Source organism: Pongo abelii, chromosome 23 (genome assembly GCF_028885655.2).
Source record: "Pongo abelii isolate AG06213 chromosome 23, NHGRI_mPonAbe1-v2.0_pri, whole genome shotgun sequence".
NCBI lineage: Eukaryota > Metazoa > Chordata > Mammalia > Primates > Hominidae > Pongo > Pongo abelii.
The window spans coordinates 43,027,599-43,042,883 of NC_085929.1; the positions used below are offsets into that span (position 1 = coordinate 43,027,599).

A 15,285-nucleotide genomic window follows, 5' to 3' on the forward strand; every position below is an offset into this window, starting at 1 on the left:
AGTTTCACATCTTACTCTGTGCTTTCACTCTATGGCATCAATAGCTTGGGGGTGTTAGGGGGTAAGTACTTGGACTTTGCTTAGACTTATACTCCCATGATATATTTTTCATTGAAGTATGTTTACTGGGTCTCATTAGATTTTCTGAGTTTGCCTCTTTAAATAATAATAGGCAACCTGACTGGACCATCTACTTAATAAAGTCTGCACACAGCAATTAAGTGTGGTAACAGGCACGGGTGCACCTTCTTATCCACATAAATGTTTTTAGCATACAAGTCTCATGTCCTAGCTACTGGCAAACAGAAATATAAACTATTTAAATGCATCCCTGATCCTAGTGCAAGTTCACCTTGGTACCACTTGTTATGGAACGGTGACCCGAGATTCACTAGAAGACCTATAGTATGCTTCCCTCTCTCATTAGGAGTCACAAGGTAGCATTTTTTAGCAGGTGATGGCCAACAGTAATAGCCCCAAGATGGTGTGGTTGCTGGCTCTTGGCCTACCTGGGCAAATCTCATCCGATTCCGCTGGTAGGCTGTCTTCTGTGTGCGCGCTGTATCCACCAGCTGGAAGCTACTTTCATCCTCCTCATGGAAATAGGCATATTGACTCCCACCACCAAACTGAGAGGAGTACTTATCTGGAGGCAAAGGTGATGGCATGTAGTAACTACACCCACAGACTTTACCAGATACACACCAGTCTAAAGCCTGGCTATTTCAAGTGTGGTCTTGAGACCTGCAGCATTGGCTGAAAGCTTGTTAGACACAGAGTCACAGTCCCACCCCATACCCACTGAATCAGAACCAGCATTTTAACAAGATCTCCACGTGATTCATATGCACATTCAATTTTGAAACACTCTGGCCTAAAGAACTTTCTAAGCCAAGAATCTGAAGGACTCAAGCTAACCCATTTCACTCTCTGCTTTACTGTGTGAGAATCTGAGGTATTTATTGCTAACCACCATCTCCATTATCAGGGGCCCACGGCAGGTATGTCTAATAGATCACGATATACTTTCTTGCCAATCTCAGCCTCAGCTATCCTAACTTAGTTCTCCAGGCAGCCACCTCCAACTATCTGAAATGGCACAGAGAAAAAGCCTTTTTATGGTACCAGGATCTTAAAACCAGGGGTTTTATTTTTATTTTTATTTTTTTTGGAGACAGGGTCTGGCTCTGTCACCAGGCTGGAGTGCAGTGGCATGATCTTGGCTCACTGCAACCTCTACTTTCTGGGTTCATGTGAATCTCCTGCCTCAGCCTCCTGAGTAGCTGGGATTACAGACACACGCCACCATGCCCAGCTAATGTTTTCAACAGGTTTTTAAAAGGGCCCCAAACCCCATTTTAATAGGCTAGACCTCTTTAATGAATGGTCTAAGTTTTGAGGGCTATTTCCAAAAATGTGGTTATTGTTAAAGTCCAGACTACATCCCTAAAAGTTACGAATTATTGTTGGCAGTTCCTTCCCATTCTAAAAAGCTTTCAGATGAAGGTCATCAGAATAAAGAACAACTTTCCCAAGGCCCTGATTGGGGCATTCAGTTGCAGAAACACTTACTTGTGTACCTCTTATCTTGGTACGTGGCTCCTGTCCAGTCTGCAACCTACGAAGAACAAGAAAAGACAGAGAATGCACAGGTCAACCAGGCAAGTTTCTGCAGAACCAGAAATCCCTGAGAGCGAGATGACAGCATGGAAGTCTCAGAATTCATTCACAACACCTCTGTAAGTGCCCAGCTCCTCTATGACTACACCCAGAGATGCCACCAGAGATGCCACCCAGAGATAACCTTTCTCCTATAAGAAATTCAGGAGTTAAGATTTTGAGACAATAAAATCTAAACAGGGACTCGAGAGTAGCAGCCACAGCTGCAAAGATTCAGACTCCTGCTGACAGGCATGTACCTTTCCTAGCCGATCTCCTTTGCTGAATGGTTGGTAGGGCATATCCCGAAACTGCTCAGGAACCGCGCAGGGACCCCAGCCTGAGGGGTTGTCCTGGATCACCGGTGTCATGAACTTTGCCATCTTCCAAAACCTGAAAAATATAAATCATGTGAGTAGCAGCATGAACAAAGGCCTCAGAGTACAAAAAACCCTCCATATGAAGCAAAGACATAAATGAAAGAACTCAAAAAGCAACAAGCAAAATGGAACCCTCAACTGTTGAGCGACTACTACTGTTTTTTTGTTAATTATACTGTGAATATGTACGTAAAACTGAGAAGAATGCAAACAAAATTGATTTTCCATATTTCATTAATTCCACGACACTCTTTTTACTGTAGCATCTTTAAAATGAGGCTACACCTTGTGCTTGACAGGGTGTCATATTGATTGGTAGTTTTTCTTTTTTTGTGTTACACAAGTTTTTAAAAAAATTTAATGGTGTCACAGATTTGATAAAATGTACTAATGTTTTTTCTTTTTTTTTTTTGAAATGGAGTCTTGCTCTGTGGCCCAGGCTGGAGTGCAGTGGTGCGATATCGGCTCACTGCAAGCTCCGCCTCCTGGGTTCACGCCATTCTCCTGCCTCAGCCTCCCGAGTAGCTGGGACTACAGGCGCCCACCCCCATGCCCAGCTAATTTTTTGTGTTTTTAGTAGAGACAGGGTTTCATCGTGTTAGCCAGGATGGTCTCGATCTCCTGACCTTGTGATCCGCCCACCTCAGCCTCCCAAAGTGTTGGCATTACAGGTGTGAGCCACTGCGCCTGGCCTTGTTTTTTCAAATATAGTAACCTTGTTTTGGTTCTGAGATATACCTTCACCAATTCATACAAACTCAACTTCCCTAAGACTTAGTAGTCTTTTTCTTTTCTTTTTTTTTTTTTGAGACAGCGTCTCACTTTGTCACCCATGCTGGAGTGCAGTAGAATGCAACCTCCGCCTCCCGGGTTCAAGCGATTCTCCTGCCTCAGCCTCCTGAGTAGCTGGGATTACAGGCAAGCACCGCCTGGCTATTTTCTGTGTTTTCAGTAGAGGCAGGCTTTCACCATATTGTCCAGGCTAGTCTTGAACTCCTGACCTCAAATGATCCGCCCGCCTCGGCCTCCCAAAGTGCTGGGATTACAGGCGTGAGCCACCACATCCAGCCACCTTAGTCTTTTTCATCTGCAAAATAAACAAGATCCTTGTTCTAAGCACTTTGTATAATGCCACACAAGTATTCAGACTTGCAAAAGTACATTTATGCATATAGAGTGCTGAGAAAAAAAGATCTTTAAGTATATCCTGAAATTCAATTTTCCTTTCTTATTGTTTCAATTTTCTGCCATCAACGCAAATCCTGTGTGCAGTGCAAGTGGACATAAAGCCAGGCAAAAGAACTGCTAGAAGGCCAAGGAGGTCCCCATAGACCTCAGGCCCAAAGTTGCCATGTTAAATGTTCACGAATACTGCCAGGCACTGTTCTTAGTGTTTACCACTCACTCATTCATTCAGTTCTGCCAACAATCCTGTGAGGTAGGAGCCAATGTTATCCGCACTTTCCAGATAAAAAAACCAAAGCATAGAGAAATGAAGAAATTGCCCAAAGTTGAAATGCTAGTTGATGAAAAATGTGAACCAAAGCAGTCTGACTCCAGAGTCTGCACTCTGCATAATGCTATAGCCCTCTCGGGAATTAAAAAACCGGTGCTCTATAGCAGATGGTTGCCTGACACGTCCTATAAAAAAACCTATGCATTTATCTTCCGTTGTAACCTTCTGAAAATGCTTAGAAGGCGAGTTCCTAGAGGAAAATTCACTACACAAGTATTTCTTGGAGGCCGGGTGCGGTGGCTCATGCCTGTAATCCCAGCACTTTGAGAGGCCGAGGTGGGCGGATCATGAGGTCAGGAGTTTGAGACCAGCCTGGGCAACATGGTGAAACCCAGTCTCTACTAAAAATACAAAAATTAGCTGGGCGTGGTGGCGGGCACCTGTAATCCCAGCTACTCAGGAGGCTGAGGCAGGAGAGTCGTTTGAACCCGGGAGGCGGAGGTTGCAGTGAGCCAAGATCGTGCCATTACACTCCAGCCTGGGCAACAGAGCAAGACTCCGTTTCAAAAAAACAAAAATCAAATATTTCTTGGAGGCTGGAGAGCAATCAAAAGAACAGGTAGGCTGAACTTAGTAAACTCTCCTCAAAGCCCCGTGCTGGGGAGATTGAGGCTTCCTTCAGAGATGACACTTGGGTGACAGCAACACAGAATGAACCTAGAAGCTTCATCTTCCTAATAGGAACTATAGGAAGAGGACAGAAGAAAAAGGGTGGTGGTCGCAGAACAATTCGTATTAAATAAATATTGCTGAGCTCCTACGTGTCAGGCACTATGCCAGATACTTTAACACCATTAACCCCCCACCCCCACTTTAAAGGCAAAAATTTGAAGCTCAGCCTACTCAAGCAGCTGACCTCATCATTTCAAAACAGATTTGATTTCCAGGATTGCCTGCTGTCAGTCCAGCCTTCTTTCCATTATATTACAGCTGGGCAGCAGCCCGCAAAGATCAGGAGTTTGAGACGGTACATAATAATACCAAGACAACGAGTCTCAAAACACACTTTTAAAAATCGGGTTCTGTCAGAAGCTCAAGAAGGGAAGAGGCCCGAGGCTCGACCTGCATCACCTCTCTGGAAACCCAGGGGTGAGATACACTGGCTTTAATAAATGTTTTTTTTTTTTTTTTTTTTAAGAGCAGAGCGGAACCAGGAGGAGAAACTGAGCCGCTCAGCAAAAACGAAGTAACAGCTGTATTGGTCACAGGGGCAGGATACGGAGGCTCCAAGAGGGCACTCAGAAGGGGCTCTGTGGCTGGCGGGCCACTACAGATCATGAGCCGTCCATCGCTGAACAGGGGGTGGGGTAGGTTTAAGATCAGAGATCAAATCTACTTCTCTATCCTAGCCTCTAGTTTCACAAAAAAGGGAAGGTAACCTATGCACTGTGAATTCCTAAGAACAGGGGCCAAACACCGCTCAGCCTGGCACCCCAAGACCCCACTCAAAAAGTCAGGGAGTCTTCGGCCACTTCAGAAAGACCTTGTTACTCCTCCGTCTTAACCCAGATGAGTTAAGTGACAATCAAATTCACCCAGTTCATGAGCACTGAGCAGGGCCTAGGGCCAGGGACCTCACCCACAAGGTGGGGTCCCGCGTCCAGTAGTGTGCGGGACGTGGGGCCCCCGAAAGTGGATTCCTGCCCCGCCCAGCGGAGGGACCGCAACAGCAGGAAGGGACTAAGAGGGGTCTCTTCCGGGAGGCCCCCGAAGGCTGGACCTAGTACAAGCCGGCTCCGGAGGGCCGCAGGAACCTATGAAATACGCCGCTCACCTGCAACGGCCTCGGCCGGCCGGGATGGCAACAGATAGTGCGGGCCAGGAACCGCGTTAGCAGCAGCACTCTGAGAAACCAGGAAAAGAGGAAACATGCGCGCGCAGCGGCCGCCGCCGTAAACACGACCGGCGCTGTCGTAAACTGCTCTCCCGCTTCCTCTGGGTTGGGCGGAAGAATTCACGAGCCGTAAAGCGAAGGTCCACCCGGAAATCCGTTACTGCGTTTCGCCAGGCGTCCTCATTAGCCTCCGAGGCGTCGAGACGCGGGAGGTGTGATTGGTACTACGTCAGGCGGCATCCGGGGACGCCCAAAGAGGGCGTTCATCACTGAAACGTGGCGGCCGCGCAATCGAAGCTCGAGGCGGGGAGCGGCTGGCGCCCTTCTGTGTCCCACAATGCTTCGCGGCACGCCTCAGCCCCCATGTATCCCACAGTTACCCGCGACTCCCCGCCTGTTCTACCTGCCTGCTTAGTGTGAAACTCAGTGCAGGGGAGGTCGGTCGGTCGGGGTCTTAGGCGGACCTTATTGTTACCCCTCCGCCTTTATAGTTGTGGAAACTGAGGCTCAGAGGTGCCGAGTGACCTGCCTAGATCAGACTGCTAGTTTAGGGTTCTAACCGCCAGAGTTCAAAGCATACTTCCACAGTTCTCAAACTTAATTGTAGGACAGGGATTTCTGGAACACTGTTTTTATTTATTTTTATTTATTTTTTGAGACAAGGTCTCGCTCTGTCGCCCAGGCTGAAATGTAGTGGTAGGATCACGGCTTATTGCACCCTCGACTTCCCAGGCACAAGCGATCCTCCCAGTTCAGCCTCCCGAGTAGCTGGGTGTACACAGGCACGCACCACCACGCCTGCCTATTTTTTGTATTTTTGGTAGAGATGGGGTTTTGCCATGTTGCTCAGGCTGGTCTCAAACTCCTGAGCTCAACAGTACACCCACCTGGGCTAGGGTTACAGGCATGAGTCACCGTACCCGGCCAGCTAATTATTTTTAAAAATTTTGTAGAGACAGCGTCTCACTATGTTGCCCGGGCTGGTCTTTAACTCCTGGTCTAAATTGGTCCTCTCGCCTTAGCGTCCGGAGCAGCTGAGGCTACAGGTGCATGCCAGCATGCCTGGCTAATTTTTGTTTTTAGATGGAGTCTTGCTCTGTCTTCCAGGCTGGAGTGGAGTGCAGTGGCGCTGTCTCAGTTCACTGCAACCTCCGCATCCCAGGTTCAGGTGATTCTCCTGCTTCAGCCACCCGAGTAGCTGGGATTGCAGGTGTGTACCACCATGCCCGGCTAATTTTTGTTTTAGTAGAGACGGGGTTTCACCTTGCTGACCAGGCTGGTCTCGAACTGCTGACCTCAGGTGATCTACCCACCTCGGCCTCCCAAAGTGCTAGGATTACAGGCATGAGCCACTGCGCCCGGCTGCCTGGCTAACTAAAAAAAAAAAAAAACTTTTGTGGAGACGAAGTCTCATCATGTTGCCAAGGCTGGTCTTGAACTCCTGGGCTGAAGCAGTCCTCCTGTCTTGGTCTCCCAAAGTGCTGGGATTACGGGCGTGAGCCACCACACCTGACCAGGATAGTATTTTTAAAAATTCAGATTCTGGGTCTCATTTTGATAGATTATACGGATATGTTTATGCTGGAGCCCAGGAGCTCCGCATTAACTGTGATTCCGAAGTGATGACTCGGGAACTGCTTTACTACAGTAGATAACAGTGCTGTCCTCTCAGCAACTTCCAGGCTATGGAGTTCCTCCTGGTGTCTTTCTTTCATAATTTTAAAACAATGAAAGATAATCTGAGGGCATGACTTTGTTCAAATCTCAGATCCTTTCTACCTGACATAGGTTTCCTTAGCCTCCTAGCATGTCTCCTTTATTAGAAAATACACCTGATGTCTAGGCTCTGCCACATTCTTTTTTTTTCTTTCTTTCTTTCTTTTTTTTGAGACGGAGTCTCGCTCTGTTGCCAGGCTGGAGTGCAGTGGCGCGATCTCAGGTCACTGCAACCTCCACCTCCTAGGTTCAAGTGATTCTCCTGTCTCAGCCTCCTGAGTAGCTGGGAATACAGGCACGCGCCACCATGCCCAGCTAACTTTTGTATTTTTAGTAGAGACAGGGTTTCACCATGTTGGCCAGGATGGTCTCAATCCCTTGACCTTGTGATTCACCCGCCTTGGCCTCCCAAAGTGTTGGGATTACAGGCGTAAGCCACTGCGCCCAGCCAGCTCTGCCACTTGATAGCTATGTGTGGCCTTCACATTCCTTGCCTTGTTTCCTTATTTGTAAATTGAAGATGATAATTAGAGGGAGCTCTGAGGGTGAAAGTAAATGTATGTGAAAGGACTTAGTAATTCTGCTTATCATTTGGGTGAACTTGGACAGGTTATTCAACCTCTTTTTTTTTTTTTTTTTTTTTTTTTGCGACAGAGTCTTGCCCTGTCGCCCAGGCTGGTGTGCAGTGGTGCGATTTTGGCTCACTGCAACCTCTGCTTCCCGGGTTCAAGCAATTCTCCTGCCTCAGCCTCCCAAGTAGCTGGGATTACAGGTGTGTGCCACCACGCCTGCCTAATTTTTTGTATGTTTAGTAGAGATGAGGTTTCTCCATGTTGGTCAGGCTGGTCTCTAACTCTTGACCTTGTGATCCACCCGCCTCGGCCTCCCAAAGTGCTGGGATTACAGGTGTGAGCCACTGTGCCCAGCCGAATGCTATCACTTTTTATCCCCATCTCACATCACGCTTGGATACACTCTTGCTGCTCTAGGGTTTCTTCTCTATATGGTGGTCAAAAGAATCTGTCCACAACCTTCTAGTAGCTTCCCATTATATGCTTAGAGGGAAATATGAATATCTTTTTGTGGCCTGTGTGGTCACTGTCTACCTTTGTTATTTTTTAAATTTTTATTTCTTTGAGACAGGGTCTTGCTCTGTTGCCCAGGCTGGAGTGCAGTGGTGTGATCATGGCTCACTGCAGTCTTGACCTTTTGGGCTCAAGCGATCCTCCCATGTCAGCCTCTGAGTAGGTGGGACTAGAAGCTCATGCTGCCACTCCTGGCTAATTTTTAATTTTTTGTAGAAATGGGGTCTCACTATGTTGCCCCGGCTGGTCTTGAACTCCTGGGCTTAAGCCATCCTCCAGCCTTGGCCTCCCAATATGCTGGGATTACAGGTGTGAGCCACCTCGCCTGGCCACTGGTCTACCTCTAGCAACCATATTCTTCTTGTGCCTTAAATACACCAAGCTTCTTTCTTTCTTTTTTTTTTGAGATGGAGTCTAGCTCTGTTGTCCAGCCTGGAGTGCAGTGGTGTGATCTTGGCTCACTGCAACCTCTGCCTCTGGGGTTCAAGTGATTCTCCTGCCTCAGCCTCCCAAGTAGCTGGAACTAAAGGTGTGTGCCACCACACCAGGCTAGTTTTTGTATTTTTAGTAGAGACGGGGATTCACCATGTTGGCCAGGCTGGTCTCAAACTCCTGACCTCCAGTGATCCATCCACCTTGGCCTCCCAAAGTGCTGGGATTACAGGCGTAAGCCACCGTGCCCAGCCCACCAGCCTTCTTTCCATCTCAGCAGGTCCTCTGCACTTGACGTTCTTTCTGCATGGCACACTCTTCCCCCAGGTTTCCTGGTAGTTGAATTGGTCTCATCGTCTATGCCTCTGCTCGAGAGTTAACTCCTTGTGCAGGTCTTTTCTGACCATCATTTCTAAAATAGGTGATTGTATTAGTCCATTTTCATGCTGCTGATAAAGACATGCTGGAGACTGGGAAATTTACAAAAGAAAGAGGTTTAATGGACTTACAGTTCCACATGGCTGGGGAGGCCTCACAATCATGGCAGAAGGCAAGGAGGAGCAAGTCACATTTTACATGGATGGTAGCAAGCAAAGAGAGAGCGCTTGTGTAGGGGAACTCCCCCTTTTAAAATCGTCAGATCTTGAGAGACTTATTCACTATCATGAGAACAGCATGGGAAAAACCTGCCCCCATGATTCGATTACCTCCCACTGGGTCCCTTTCACAGCACATGGGAATTCAAGATGAGATTTTGGTGAGGACACAGCCAAAGCGTATCACTGGCATAGAGTAGGTGCTTAAGTAGGTACTCATTGACTGAGTTAATGAATAAAAGAATCTGGCCAGTGGCGGTGTCTCATGCCTGTAATTCCAGCACTTTGAGAGGCCAAGGCGGGCAGATCACCTGAGGTCAGGAGTTTGAGACCAGCCTGGCCAAAATGGTGAAATCCTGTTTCTAATAAAAAAACAAAAATTAGCCAGGTGTGGCAGAAGGCACCCTGTGATCCCAGCTACCTGGGAGGCGGAGGTTGCAGTGAGCCGAGATCACACCATTGGACTCCAGCCAAGGCCACAAGAGTGAAACTCCATCTCAAAAAAAAAGAAAGAATCAAAATTGGAGGGCCAGGTGTGGTGTCTCATGCCGGTAATCCCAGCACTTTGGGAGGCTGAGGCAGGTGGATCACCTGAGGTCGGGAGTTCGAGATCAGCCTGGCCAACATGGTGGAACCTCATCTCTACAAAAAATACAGAAACTAGCCAGGCGTGGTGGTGGGTGCCTGTAATCCCAGCTATTGGGGAGGCTGAGGCAGGAGAATTGCTTGAACCTCGTAAGTGGAGGTTGCAGTGAGCCAAGATCACACCACTGCACTCCAGCCTGGGTGACAGAGCGAGAGTCTGTCTTAAAAAAAAAAAAAAAATTGGTATGAGATTAACTGGCATTAATGAGGGCCATTCCTCGGCAGCAGACCTGTTGTATTTATGATCAACAATGTGAGATTCTTGCTTTCAAAGGGCTTCCATTCCAACTGAAGGAATGATGGCAGAAATGTTTTTTCTTCTTTTTTAAAATTTTTTTTTTTTTTTTTTTTTTTTTTGAGACAGAGTCTCGCTGTTGCCCAGGCTGGAGTGCGGTGGCGCGATCTCGGCTCACTGCAGGCTCCGTCCCCCGGGGTTCACGCCATTCTCCTGCCTCAGCCTCCCGGGTAGCTGGGACTACAGGCGCCCGACACCTCGCCCGGCTAATTTTTTATATTTTTAGTAGAGACGGGGTTTCACCGTGTTAGCCAGGATGGTCTCAATCTCCTGACCTCGTGATCCGCCCGCCTCAGCCTCCCAAAGTGCTAGGATTACAGGCATGAGCCACCGCGCCTGGCAAAATTTTTTAATTTTAATAATATATTTCATTTTACTCAATATATCCAAAATATTATCACCATATGATATAAAAGCCTTATTAATGGGAATGTTTTACATTATTTTTTGTGCTAAGTTACCAAAATCTGGTATATATTTCACATGCATAGCATAACTCAATTTGCACTAGCTATATTTCAAATGTTCAACAGTCATATGTAGCTAATGACTATTATATTGGACAGATCTGAATATAGAGTTTTCCTGAAACTTAAAGATGTTTCATGTGGCTAGCACTCAGTAAGTGTGGACAAGAGAGGCATGAGATGAAGCTGGAGTGGGACAGGCAGCGATAGATCACACAGGGCCTGGTAGGCTTGGGAAGGAGTTTGGATTTTATACTAATGGCATTAGGTCACCTCCTACAAGAAGTCTTTCCTAATGTCCCAAAAAGAGTTAACCACTCCATTTCTTCTGCCACCATGGCTTTTGATGAAAAACCCAATATGGCACCCAGGATTCTTTATTATATCTTTTAGTACATACATGGCTGATTTCTCCTCAAGGGCAGTGAATATGTCTTTAGTCATCTCTTTATTCCCAAGGCCTGGCACACCTCTTAGCGTATAATAGGTACTATATGTTTATTGGAAGAGTGAATGAGTGGGGGTGTGAGAATGGATTCCTTCAGATCTATTTTCCAGCTCCTTAATTCTCCCTCTAGCTATGTCTCATCTGCTATTTAACACATCCCTTGAGTTTTTCATTTTAACAACTATGTTTTCATTTCTAAAATATCTGTATGGGTTCTTTTTCAAATTTGCCTGGTCAATTTAGAGTTTCTTGTTCTTATCTCATTTTGTGATTCTACATTTCATATCTTTAAATATTTCATAGTTATTTTATATTCTATACCTAGTAGTTCCAATGTATCAAGTGCCTTGGGATCTAAATCTGCTGGTGATTGATTTTCCTGACTCTCACTCATGGTGGCTTATTTTCTTCTGTATCTGATTTTCTTCAGTTGTGAGTTCATATTTGTTCAATCTTAACCTGTCCTGCTTTAGCAGTGGTTTTCAAAGTGTGGTTCCTGGACCAGCACAATAAACAGCACCTGGGAATTTTTTAGAAATGCAAGTTCTAGGGCTGGGCACGGTGGCACACACCTGTAATCCCAGCACTTTGGGAGGCTGAGGTGGGCAGATCATGAGGTCAGGAGTTTGAGACCAGCCTGACCAACATAGTGAAACCCCATCTCTACTAAAAACACAAAAATTAGCCAGGCATGGTGGCATGTGCCTGTAATCCCAGCTGCTCAGGAGGCTGAGGCAGGAGAATCGCTTGAACCTGGAAGGTCGTGGTGAGCAGAGATTGCTCTACTGCACTCCAGCCTGGGCGACACAGCGAGACTCCGTCTCAAAAAAAAATAATAATAAAAAATAAAAATGCAAGTTCTAGAGCCCCCATCCCAGACTTGCTAAATGAGAAATGCTGAAAGTGAGGCCCAGTAACCTGTATTTGACAAGCCCTACAGAAGATTCTGACACACACTGGAGTATGAAAACCACTGCTTGCAAGATAATTTGGTTTACCTCTTTAGGAAGCCAAGGAGTGCTACTGACCAGCAGCCACTTTAGTTTTTACTTTTAATTTTTTAGTTTTTTATTGACTATGCTTTATAAAAGGACCAGCAGCCACTTTAACTTTTTGGGGCTGGGCTTAACCTAGAGTTGCAGGCTCAGCTCTCCTGTGCTGCTGCTGGCCTAAGGCTGTTTACTGGCTGTAGTGCTGGTATCATTTGCACTCAGGGCAATCTTGCCTTCGGCACTGTGTTCTTCTCCACTGCTTTTCCCTCCTGTTCCAGCTCAATATAATTTTGTAGGAGGAGGAGGGGAGGGTTGAAGGAACTGTCTTCAAAGATTTCTGTAATTTACAGTGAACCCAAAAATTACATTAAAAGTCTGTGTTATCCAGGATCGAGCTGTTTTACCATGGGAAAGCCCATCAGAGTACCCAACCCTCCATATGGCCAGAAAGAACAACTCTGTCTGAATACACGAGTTTCAGGGGCTGCTTGTACCTTCACTCATTAGGGTTAAAACATGGTCTTAAAGCTGGAGGCCCCCTCTGACCTGACAGCTCCAAGTCCTGCGGACTCTCGCGCCCAGTAATCACCTCCACGGCGAAGCACTGTTCCTGCTCCCGCAGGCGGCTATAGGTCCACAGCAGGCTCTGAAAGTGCTCCCACAGCTGGACACGCTGCCCCAGGTCTGGGGGCCGCAGCCTGGGGGCATAGCCAGAGAGGACAGGAGAGACCACGAGAAAGCTGGTCTCTCCCACACCCGACAAAAGGACCAGAGTCCCAGCTCAGCGTCAGAGCCAGGTGAGCCCATGTGACCTGCCCACACAGCTGGGAAAGCAGGTCAGGTTTCTGGCCGAGCTCTAGCTGTGGAGTGGGGCGGGATAGGCACGGAGCCAGAAGGCAGGCAGCTGAGCAAATCACCTCACTCCTCAACCTCTGTCACACAAACACATGTCATACAAAGCCAACTAGAGAGAGCCAGGGTGGTGCTTAAGCTTCTCACACAGAAGCCACTGCACATAGAAAGGTCTGGTCTATCATCAGGGCCCTACACCGGGTCGCAGCCATCTTGGATGCTGGCAAGGTCTGCACTAGCCAATGTGGTTCATGTAACAGGCATCTGCCACCTGCAGCATTTGCCACTGAAACCATGACCTATCTGGGCTAAAATGACTCATGAAACAATGTTTGTGCATTTGAGAAATGCCTCGATATGGGTAGTTGCTCACATAGCTACAAAACTCTAAAGTCCCAGAGGTTCACACTCTGCAGCTTCCCAATCCATCTTAGAGAATCAGGGGGTGGTGATACCATGAACTTCTCTTTTCTAGGTCTACATTTCAACTACAAGCCTTTTCTGGGGTCCCTCCCACCTCAGTGTATACTCTGAACCATCATTCTCTTTCCCCAAGTTCTTTACTGTGGGACCAAAGACAGGTTTTAGGATCTGTCTCCTGAGAAAACTTTCACAAGACTGTATGAGTGTGCACAGGCTTATATTTTTCTGGAGAGAGAGTCTGAAGCTTGAGAAGCCAGAGAGGACTAGTTTCTAGTCCTTACACTAGATGTGTAATGACGGGCGGCGATATTGAGAGAATGGAAAGAGCACTGGACTGAGAGTCCTGAGCTCAGATTTCCAATCTGGATGTGGCCACCAACCAGCTGGATGACCCCAGGCAAGTGAGTTCCATTCTCTGCTCTGTTTCACCAGATATAAAGTCAGAGGGTCGGACCAGATGGTCTCCAAGGTTCATTTGAGCTCTGTTTCTCTGACCTAGGGACCCAGCTGGGGGCAGTGTGTGAAAAATGACAGCTTCACAGGGGCTAGGCACACGCTGCCTGGCCCAGCGAGGGTGCTCGGCAAAGGACAGAGGGGACCAGCTTTGAGGACTCACTCCTTTCGGATAAGGTGACCGTCCACAGTCACCAGCCCGAAGTGCACTTCAAACAGGTCCTTGAGCATGTACAGCTTCCACCGCAGGTCCCCCCCGCTCTTGGTGTGGTCGCCATTGATGGCAATGAACAGGCTTTCTCCAAACAGGTGAAGGACATACAGGGAGTTGCTGTTTTCCATGGAGAAGCAGGTGTAGGTGTCTGAGAGCTTCTCCAGCATCGTCATGGAGGAGATGATGACCGGGACTAGGAGGCTGCTGAGCTGGTCCTCTAGGGCAGGGAGCTCTTCTTCCTCATTCTCTGACTGCCCGAACTTCAGCTGGAGACTCTCTTCAAACTCCTCATCCGTCCAGTAGAAGAGGACCTCTGTGCCCTGAGTGGTCACCAAGAAGCACTTCGTCTTGGTGAGGAGCACGGTGGAGCGTCCAGACAGCCAGAGGTTCAGAAAGGGCTGCAGCAGACAGACTCGGTGACTGCTTCATCGGAGAGCAGCACAATATCCCTGGTCCTGCAAATGCGGATCGCGGCACGCACAGCACCCCGCCTGCAGGACAGAAATGTTTTCTAAACTGAAAAAGGGGGACTACAGGTGCCTGCCAGACCCTCCATATACATACATCCCCATATGTCTGTGTCTAGAAGTGAGAGACACCATTATTTCTGTTTTCTGATTGGCCTTTTTATTGTTTTGAGGCAGAGTCTCCCTTTGTTGCCCAGGCAGGAGTGCAGTGGCTTGATCTTGGCTCACTGCAACCTCTGCCTCCGGGGTTCAGGCAATTCTCCTGCCTCAGACTCCGGAGTAGCTGGAGTTACAGGCCTGCGCCACCACGCCTGGCTAATTTTTGTATTTTTAGTAGAGATGGGGTTTCGCCATGTTGGCTAGGCTGTTCTCGAACTCCTAAACTCAGGTGATCCACCCCCCTCGGCCTCCCAAAGTGCTGGGATTACAGGTGTGAGCCACTGCGACTGGCCAATTGGCCTTTCTTGTTGTACTGTTCTGTCCCTTCCAGGTAAGACAGGTACATTTTCTAATAGTAAGCTCCTGTGTCTTAAAAAAGAAAATAACATTCATTGAGTGCTTACTTTATGCCAGGCACTGTGCTACGGGCTTTATATAAATAATTACCTCTTTGAAAACAGCAAAAACAACAAAAAAATTACTTCTTTGATTCTTTTCTAAAAGTTCCTTGAAATTGCCATGGACCCTCCCATTCATGCATGTGGGGAGAAAGAGGCTCAGAGTCGTTGAGTACTTGGCCCAGTGAGTAAATGGTGGAGCCAGGATTTGAGAGCAGTTTTGTGGACTCAGAAGCTTCCATCCCTTACAGGGG

At 47.5% G+C, this 15,285-nt stretch overlaps 2 protein-coding genes across 2 annotated transcripts in view; both read right to left on the minus strand.

The window, feature by feature from the left end:
* The window catches only part of EIF3D (eukaryotic translation initiation factor 3 subunit D), an 18,931-nt gene extending 13,522 nt beyond the window's left edge, over positions 1 to 5,409 (minus strand). Inside the window, 4 exon segments of the mRNA NM_001132535.1 lie at positions 510 to 646; positions 1,573 to 1,618; positions 1,920 to 2,052; positions 5,330 to 5,409. Of these exon segments, the coding sequence (NP_001126007.1) occupies positions 510 to 646; positions 1,573 to 1,618; positions 1,920 to 2,042 (306 nt within the window). The 5' untranslated portion in view covers positions 2,043 to 2,052; positions 5,330 to 5,409.
* LOC112130588 (uncharacterized) lies at positions 4,103 to 15,273 on the minus strand. The gene is made up of 6 exons (XM_063722945.1): positions 15,208 to 15,273; positions 13,957 to 14,405; positions 12,617 to 12,763; positions 5,330 to 5,490; positions 5,135 to 5,275; positions 4,103 to 4,239 (listed from the first exon to the last, which is right to left on the minus strand). The coding sequence occupies exons 1-6, from the start codon at positions 15,271 to 15,273 to the stop codon at positions 4,103 to 4,105; spliced, it is 1,101 nt and encodes a 366-aa protein (XP_063579015.1).
* Between the last annotated feature and the right edge of the window lie 12 nt (positions 15,274 to 15,285).

What these genes read in the sequence shown, in the direction of transcription:
- LOC112130588 (XM_063722945.1), bottom strand. Translation starts at nt 15,273, where the DNA reads ATGGAAGCTTCTGAGTCCACAAAACTGCTCTCAAATCCTGGCTCCACC. An exon ending in CCATTTACTCACTGGGCCAA is followed by an intron (nt 14,406 to 15,207) that starts GTACTCAACGAC and finishes TGTCTGCTGCAG; the next exon opens with CCCTTTCTGAACCTCTGGCT. An exon ending in AGTCCGCAGGACTTGGAGCT is followed by an intron (nt 5,491 to 12,616) that starts GTCAGGTCAGAG and finishes CGCCCAACCCAG; the next exon opens with AGGAAGCGGGAGAGCAGTTT.